At 34.7% G+C, this 9,115-nt stretch overlaps 1 protein-coding gene across 1 annotated transcript; it reads left to right on the top strand.

Moving 5' to 3' along the window:
• Window positions 1-496: 496 nt before the first annotated feature.
• On the top strand, window positions 497-7,474 carry LOC112523391 (lipoxygenase 3, chloroplastic-like). The gene is made up of 9 exons (XM_025132983.1): window positions 497-862; window positions 970-1,247; window positions 4,130-4,367; window positions 4,440-4,754; window positions 4,861-4,949; window positions 5,099-5,206; window positions 5,299-5,603; window positions 6,371-6,637; window positions 6,715-7,474. Exons 1-9 carry the CDS (start codon window positions 517-519, stop codon window positions 7,472-7,474), a joined length of 2,706 nt encoding a protein of 901 aa, XP_024988751.1. The 5' UTR covers window positions 497-516.
• The last annotated feature ends 1,641 nt before the right edge of the window (window positions 7,475-9,115 follow it).

The raw sequence follows: 9,115 nt of genomic DNA on the forward strand, positions 1-9,115 counted from the left end.
AAGCTGCAAAAATATGCTCCATTTTCATGAAGGATGTTTGAAGATTTCACTTTTTATCTTGTTTAAAATTGGGTATTTTTTTTTTGTACTTTTAAGAGAATATATAGATTTTTTATATTGAAGCAAGTTATACTCGTTTATATAACGCAATTTATAAAATTTAGGTTCCGCCCCTGGGTTAGAAAGCTTGTGATACGCCCCTGTGAGGGGGCAAAGGGAAGAAAAATATGACCAATTGATACCATGTTTATAATGTGTATGAGTATATAAAAGAATCTAAAAGAAAAATCCATGAAAATTGTCACATTTTGGTCAGGATGATCGCATGTGTGTGTCGGTTTGTGGATGTGCTTTCAATATACTTCTATTGTCTATAAATACAAAATAACTACAGAATTAAACCATATACCATAACGTTCACAAGTGAAGTGACTGAAGTTAGATTCTGTTGAAATTAAGTATCAAATGGCAGGAGCAAAGAACATGTTGGCTTCCTTTTCTTTTCCTCACAAGGAGATGAAGACCACAATAAACACTCTTCCAGTTTACCCTCTTAATTACCAGTATGTTTCTGGTAAAACTACGACATTTACAATCCCTTCATTCCATTCTTCTTGCAAGTGGAAAACTGGTTGCAACCTGAAGGTTGTGAAAACTTCCATGGCTATGGAGGAGGTAAAGGTTGATGCATCCTCGTTCTCGAAGCTAACGGCAACTGTCAGTATCAGGATAAGCAAGGAAGTCAATCTGGTTAAGAAGATGATAAAGTCGTTCCCATGGTTATATTCACGAAATGATTCGTTAGATAAGTTTGTGGTGAAGGGTATTGGTTTTCAACTTGTTAGCACCCAACTAGATCCAAGTAAGATTGATATTCTTGAAGTTTGTTTCTGTTTTTACACATATGATGAATGTCCACTAACACCATGCATACATACATACATACATATATTCATTTGTTTATGAAAGGTACCATGAAGCCAAAGATGAGCAAGGAATCTGTAAAAGAGTGGTCCAAATGTACAACAGATGAAAAAGATAATGATAGAGGCTGTTTCACGTTCGAAGTTGAGCTAGTAATTGATGCAGACTTTGGAGAACCAGGGGCCATCCTGGTGAGAAACAATTACGAAGAGGAGTTGTATCTGGATGCCATCTCCCTTGAAGGTTTCTTTCACTTTTCATGCAACTCCTGGATTCAACCAGCTCAAACTAGCAAACAGAGAAGGATATTCTTTGCTAACAAGGTATACAGATCATCATCCAATTCAACTTAATATCTAGATTCTAATGAAAATCTATACAATCAGATAATAGATCCTACAATAATGTTAACAAAATTTAAACAATAAACAACAAGTGTGGTGTCTTATTGGTTTGAGTTTGGCTCCAAAGGTCAAAAGTACCCGAAGGTCACAGGTTCAAATCCAAGAAGGAATAAAATTCCCCTTGTGGCCACAGACGTTCAAATGCGGTGACTCCGCGTTATCTACCCTGAGATTAGTCGACTTACATAGCGGGTTGGATATCTAGGTTAATAAAAAAAAATTAAACAATACTTATTGACCTAAATATGTGTGTTTTCTGATTTCCATTGAGCTACTTGTTAGATTTTAATTTTTTTTAAGCACCACTCCTCTCTTCTCTTCTCTCCTCAGCCAACCAGCTGGTAATTGATATCTTGTTCCTATACAGACACTCTTTATCTACTGTACTAAGGTGTTGTTCGGTTCATTTTCCATTAAGTCTTGTATGGATAAAGTTGTTTGTATTCATAAAGTTGTCTGTATGATAACAGGTAACTTGTTATTCAGTTGTTGTGCTGAATAAACAATCTGAAACCAAAGGGCTTTTGGCCTAGTGGTATGTGAGTTTTTTGGCCTTCTAGGAGATTAAGGGTTCAAACCTCAACAAAGCTGAGGAGGGTGTGTGAGTTTATTTGTTCTATTTGCCGTATATAATAAGTATTTTATACTTCAAAAAAATAAACAATCTGAACGGTGAAAAAAACTATTTTACCCTTCGTTTTACATTGAACATTCAATTCAACCACCAAACCGATTTCTCCTCTGTGACCAAACCAATGATTAAATCAATCTATTTCTCCTCTGTTTCTCACAACAATTAACATTCAAGGAAAAACCATATGCGGAAACCACATTTGATCGAGAACACATCTCATTAGAAAACCCATCTAATCAAAACAAGTAAATTGAAAAGCATTGGGAGAAATCGATAACCATGGGAAGAAACCGTAGGCTAGAAGACAAACCATACGGAAAAATCGAAAACCTTAGGGAGAAATTAAAGACCTTGGGGAGAAACCGAAAACCATAGGATCAATTTGAGAGGGATGATTCCAAAGATGAAGAGGGTCGATTCGAGAGGGTGTTTCAGAGATGGATTGATCGAGGGCAGCAAGTTTTTTCTTCTCTTCGATCCATTTCATCACCATGTATATACTTGAAATTCCGAAATGGAAACAGATCTACAACAGATCGAGGGCAACAGGAGAAAGATGGTGTCTAGGGCGAGAGGAGGAGAGAGCAATAGATCTATGGAGAAGGAGGATAGGTGTTTTTTCCAAGGGTAGTGAGGAAAAAGGGCCGGCTGAATGTATACAACTCTATTTTTGATTGCTGAGCTAATAAGCACTTTATTGGCCGATTAAGCCATTTCCGAACACTTATATATAGCTTACCGAGTAAGCCATACACATCATACAACTCATTAAGCTACTACAGAACATCCTCTAACTAAACTTCACCATCTATATTATACATACATACACCCACTTATCTGGTCTTACTCACTACTAACTCCATGCATATTTACCTGCTAATTTATTTTCTCGCATTAATATATAATATTATTCAATTGTTATAACATGATTATGTAAAATTATGAATTAATTGTATTACTTGTATGGGTATTATTTAGTTGGTTTCATTACAATAAAATTGCGCGTATAGGATGATGAATATTCCTAAGCGTCCTAACAAGTCATTTTATAATTCTTAATTTATGTAATAAAAAAATAAAACGTCCTATCTAAAAACGTCTTAATAAGTTGTATAGGACATTTTTGTACTGCGTAATGTTTTTTAAAACATTTTTATATAAAAACATCATATTAGCTATTTTATAAAATATTATCTGAAAATTTGTCTTATAAGAGAAGTGTCTTATAAAAAGATGAGTTTAAAAATGTTCAATAAGATAGTTAATGCTTCCAAAAATGTCTTTACATAGAACATTTTATTTTCATTGGTCCAATAAACTAAATCTTATAAAACAGTCTATTAGAACTCTTATAAATTGATGGCGTCATATAAACTTATTACAATGTCTTTACAGAGAACACCTTATTTCTTGGTCAAATAAATTAAGTCTTATAAAGCAGTCTATTATGATACTTAGAAATTGGTGGCGTCCTGTAAAACAATTTTTGTTGTAGTGATTATTCGGTTTTCAACTTTTCTGAATTGTCTCGTAACCAACCTGCATAAGGTTTGGTTTAATCAATTCGGGTTATTCGGTTGGGTTATTAGATAAAATGAATAAGGAATTTAAATTAATAAGATTTGTTGAAAAAATTTGTGTGTTTTCATTCTAGAAATTTTGTAATTATTACGATTTTGTTGGGTAAGTTACGAAAGACGAACAGTTAAGAATGAGTTACAAAATGAATATTATTAGGACTTCAAAAGAGTTATAAATATAAAATATAATTATCCATCGACTTATTTAATTACTTTGGTATAAACAAATGTGTAAAAGAAACCAAAAGGCCTTTGGGTGGTATATGAGTCCTAAGAGGTGAAGGGTTTAAACCTCACCAAAGCTGAGTAGGGTGTGTGAGTTTATTTATTCTATTTGACGTAACCCGAACATGATTTGTTTCAACATACCCGAAAACCAAATAACCAGGATTTGTGGATTATTAAGTTTCATTTTTTTGACACCCCTAGTAGCTACTTGACAAATGCTTAATTAGGTGTTAATTTTGGTTTGATTTATAAATGTATATGAGCTATAGTTGATGATCCCCTTGGTACTAAACTATCAACATCATCATGACAGTCATAGTCTAGTACTGATTTTGTGTCTTACTGGATTAATTCGATAGGTGTATTTACCATGTCAAACTCCCAAGGGGCTAAGAGACTTGAGAGCTAAGGAACTTAATAATAAAAGAGGTGATGGAAACGGACTTAGGTTACCTTCAGAAAGAATATATGATTATGACGTATATAATGATCTTGGAGATCCCGACAAAGGAGCTAAGCACGCAAGACCGACATTAGGAGGCGAAAGAAACCCGCATCCTAGGCGTTGTCGTACAGGACGTCCCTCCTCAAGTACTGGTGAGTTATTTTTTCTAATCCTAGAAATTGATTGAAAGCGAAATAAACTCTCGTAAAACTTATATTATGTAGATGAAACTATGGAAAAGCGGATAGATACGTTGATTTCTTCAATATATGTACCACGAGATGAAGTTCTGGAGGGGGCCAGGCGCACCGAATTCCTGATAGGAACATGGAAGGGATTGCTTCGCAATATTCCACCCTTGGTGGCCACTTCCAGAAAGAGTGAAATTTCTAGGGATCTTAGTGATGTTGCAGGCCTTTATAAAGGTGCACCACAAGTTGATCAGACAAGTTTGAAAGGGTTTGGACTGTTAAATTTTCTAGATATCAGTGGATATATTAAAGAAATCTTCAAGTTTGAGACTCCAAAAAACATTTTGTGTAAGTGTCAATCCAATCTAACATAGTAGCTAGCTCTTTCTACAAAAACATTAGGTTCCTTTTCTTAATCAGAAAAGAAACTAAAACATCATTTACAATATTCCAGCAGGGGACACAACAAGCTATGTACGAGATGACGAACTTGGCCGCCAAACTCTTGCAGGGATGAACCCTATTAGCATTGAGAGGTTAAGGGTATGCACGACTAACACGATGAATTTTTGTATACCCGACTTTTGATGGATTTTTTTAAAATCAAGATGGTTCTATCTATTTTGTAATACTTTACATATATATATGTGACTTATTATAGACCCTGGTACATTTCTGTTGGGATTCTACAGGTCTTTCCTCCTGTGAGCAAACTTGATCCTTCAATCTATGGACCATCAGAATCAAATCTTAAAGAAGAGCATATTATAGGCCACCTGAATGGTTTATCGGTACAACAGGTATGTATACTTGCAAAAGCAAAAAGAATACAACTTTTTTGTATGCTTTGTTGTGTGGATTTCAATTTTTCTATTTTTGTATTAATCTTCAGGCCATTGATGAAAACAAACTCTTCATATTGGATTACCACGATATTTATCTTCCATTTCTAGAGAGGATAAATGCTCAAGAAGGTCGAAAAGCATATGGAACACGTACAATATTTTACTTGACAACAATGGGAACCCTAAATCCCATTGCAATCGAGCTTAGCCTTCCTCCTAAGGACGGATCTAATATCCCATCAAGACAAGTTCTCACTCCTCCGGTTGATGCAACCACCAATTGGCTTTGGCAATTAGGCAAAGCTCATGTATGCTCAAATGAAGCGGGTGTTCACCAACTTATTCATCATTGGTATGTTTAATACACGTTATATTTGGTAACGAGAAGCAAGCTTATTGAAAAGTCTATTTTTAGTTAGGGGTTGTTTATTTGCCTCTTAATAGTTTCATTAAGAGATAGTCTCTGAATCGTTAAGAGGTGAACTTTGTTTGACCGGGAAAAAAAAAGTCTGTCACTTAATGATTCTATAACCGTCTGAATGATTTTGTATCATGGGCATCCCTTAACCATTCAGCGTCCTAATTAATTTCATTCTAAACAATTACCAAACAATTATAATTCATTTTGCACTATATCATGAGAGCCTCTTAATCATTCTGCACCAAGTTATTCAGCAAGTGCCGAACAGCCCCTTAGCCATAAACCAAATGATAACTTTCTTTAAACTAATTGAAATGACGTTTTAACAAACTTTTGGGGCTTTTCCAATTTTTCCCCTTCTATAAATTAATTTTTCAACATGTCTTTAATCAAATATTTTCTATTGTTATCTAATTTTTCAGCTAGTTTTATCAAATGTGGCTAGTTTATTAGCTATTAGCTAGCTTATCAACCAACTTGTCAGCTAGTTGCCAAACATAACCATAATGTACATGTTGAAGTCGCTAAGTTTTTAAAGAACTCTACTACATCCTTATCTGAATTTAGATGAATATATATATATGTGTGTGTGTGTGTGTGTGTGTGATAAAAGATGAACTTTAAATAGATTATCATCAAAAAATGACATACAAATTAAGCACATATATTGATTATAAGCTCATGTTATGGATCTATAGGTTACGTGCGCACGCATGTATGGAACCATTCATCATAGCTACTCATCGACACTTGAGCTCATTGCATCCAGTTTTTAAGCTTCTTAATCCCCACATGCGACATACACTCGCAATAAATGCAACAGCACGTGAAAGCCTTATATGTGCGGAAGGAACTATCGAGCGTGACTTTTCTCCAGGAAAATATAGCATGGAGATGGCTTGTGCTGCCTACCGTGATTGGTGGCGCTTTGACTTAGAAGGCCTTCCTGCAGATTTGGTACGAAGGTAATCTGATACCATTAATTAAATTATAAGATGATATAACAAATAGCAAATAAATATGACATCTTACTTTGTTGCAGAGGAATGGCAATACCCGATGAATCAAAGCCCCATGGAATAAGATTACTCATAGAAGACTACCCATATGCTAATGATGGGCTTCTCATTTGGTCTGCAATTCAGGAGCTGGTACTTTCATATGTGAATCATTACTACCCTGAAGAAAATGTTGTTATATCAGACAAAGAACTTCAATCATGGTATAGTGAAGCCATTAATGTAGGGCATGCCGATCTTCGTGAAGCTAATTGGTGGCCCAAACTATGCACTCCCAACAAACTTACAGAGATATTGACCATTCTAATATGGATTTCATCGGCACAACATGCATCTCTTAATTTTGGGCAGTACCACTATGGTGGATATGTCCCAAAACGCCCACCACTTATGCAAAAACTTATACCCCAAGAACATGAACTCGAGTATGCATATTTCATGGGCGACCCACAAGGTTATTTCCTAGCATCATTGCCTAGTTTGTTTCAATCAACAAAGTACATGGCCGTAATTGATATAATCTCAGCACATTCACGTGATGAGTCGTATATTGGGGAGATAAAGGATGTCATCACTAATTGGTCTGGCGAACCTAACATTATTAAGGCATTCTATAGATTTTCAATGAAAATTAAAAGTATTGAAGATGAAATTAAAAGAAGGAATGCTGATATGAGACTTAGGAATAGATGTGGTGTTGGGGTTCCACCTTACGAGCTGCTCATACCAACTTCAAAACCCGGGGTTACGGGAAGAGGTGTACCAAATAGCATAACAGTGTGATAAGATATAAGTATTTGTGGTCTGTATATTGTGTTTAAGTTTTTATGTAATTTTATTCCATAAATACAATTTTATGAGATATTTCTTCATGGATGAGAGGTATATGTGACCTCCCCTCTTGCCCAAGTTGCTTGGAGTTCGCATGGAATGGAAATTCTCTATTATTCGATACATGGGATGCGACTTGCATGCGACATCTCAACTGGATTAAAAGGTAACATAGGCTACTTTAGATGAAACCAGAACCAGTTGCATCTAGCTAGCATACAACCTCCAGATAGGGTTTTGTTGCTCTCTCTCTCTACACAAACCAACCAAAATACTTGTTCTCTATTAATTTAGGGTTGTTGACATGAGCTTTTACACACCTACAGACTTAGTAATCAAGACCAAAATCAAGTATACAATTAGTCCCACTATTGTCTTTCAAATAATAAAGTGGTATAGAATACCGAGTATCATCCACAGGGATCGTAGTAAAAGCTTAATAAAAGTATAATGAAAGAAATGGTATCAGATGACGATTTTGGAAGACTTTGATTGGTTGTTGAGTTAACAATTGCAAATAACAGAATAATTGAAGGTAGCATGAGTGTAAGACTTGTGGTGAGACATAAACACAAATTCCAGCAGACAATGCTATAAGGATGCTACAACAAGCAGTTGGCCATAACTAGTTCCACCATCTATTTTGAGAGTATTCCTTTCGGACTTCCACCATTGCACTATATTACAGATTTCAACTCATATTTCTATGTGGTATCAGGACCAGGGAAAGTGCCGAATGGTGTTCTCAAAATATATGGAAGAACAAATCTTTTTGTTAAAATTCACTCTTTCGAGCCGATTTCCATATCATTCAAGTTGGTGTGTGTTCAAAGTGGTTCATCTCTGAATGTACTGCACTTTAACATTATAACAAGTGACGAACCCGTGTGGAGAATTAATTAGTTTAAAAGATATAAATGATAAATCTTCTTGTCAGCAACTCTCTCAAGTCTAATTCTCATATCATTTAAATTGACATACATTCAATGGCTTATCTCTAAGACTATGACACTTTAACGCTTTCAAAGTGATCAACTTGTTAGAGGTATCGTTGATTTTATAACACTTGAATGAAATAGTAGAACATTGTTATTGTGAAACAATGTCTACTTGTAGGTTTCTTATGCCCATGTCACATGAGAACACTGCTAACGGCACACGAACCTATGAGGGTCGCACGGAAATGAGCATCTAGATCTCGAATTAAACATGATGGTTGTGAACCAATGTAGTTGCATGTTGTAACGGAATAATGATTATTATTATTCAAGTAGAATAATAATAATTAAGTGTGTATAAAAATATAATTATACTAATATATACTATATTATAAAGTATTTGACAAAAACTCTTAAAACCCATTTTTTATGCGTAAAGTACTGTTTATTAATGCATATTACTTAAAATTCAAGATTGCAAGTAGATTGTGCGTAAGTACAACTTATTAAAGCTCCATATCTGAATTCGTGTAACTAATTGCAGATAAATATAATCAAATACAGGATAAACATCTTATTTTAAATATAAAAAATCTAAAATATAATTAGGATAATCATTGAATTCTAACCAAATACTTAATTATTATCTTTATAA

Source organism: Cynara cardunculus (assembly GCF_001531365.2).
Source record: "Cynara cardunculus var. scolymus isolate 2C chromosome LG 12, CcrdV1, whole genome shotgun sequence".
In the NCBI taxonomy this organism is placed as follows: Eukaryota; Viridiplantae; Streptophyta; class Magnoliopsida; order Asterales; family Asteraceae; genus Cynara; species Cynara cardunculus.

What these genes read in the sequence shown, in the direction of transcription:
- LOC112523391 (XM_025132983.1), top strand. Translation starts at nt 517, where the DNA reads ATGAAGACCACAATAAACACTCTTCCAGTTTACCCTCTTAATTACCAG. An exon ending in CACCAACTTATTCATCATTG is followed by an intron (nt 5,604 to 6,370) that starts GTATGTTTAATA and finishes ATGGATCTATAG; the next exon opens with GTTACGTGCGCACGCATGTA. An exon ending in CCTGCAGATTTGGTACGAAG is followed by an intron (nt 6,638 to 6,714) that starts GTAATCTGATAC and finishes ACTTTGTTGCAG; the next exon opens with AGGAATGGCAATACCCGATG.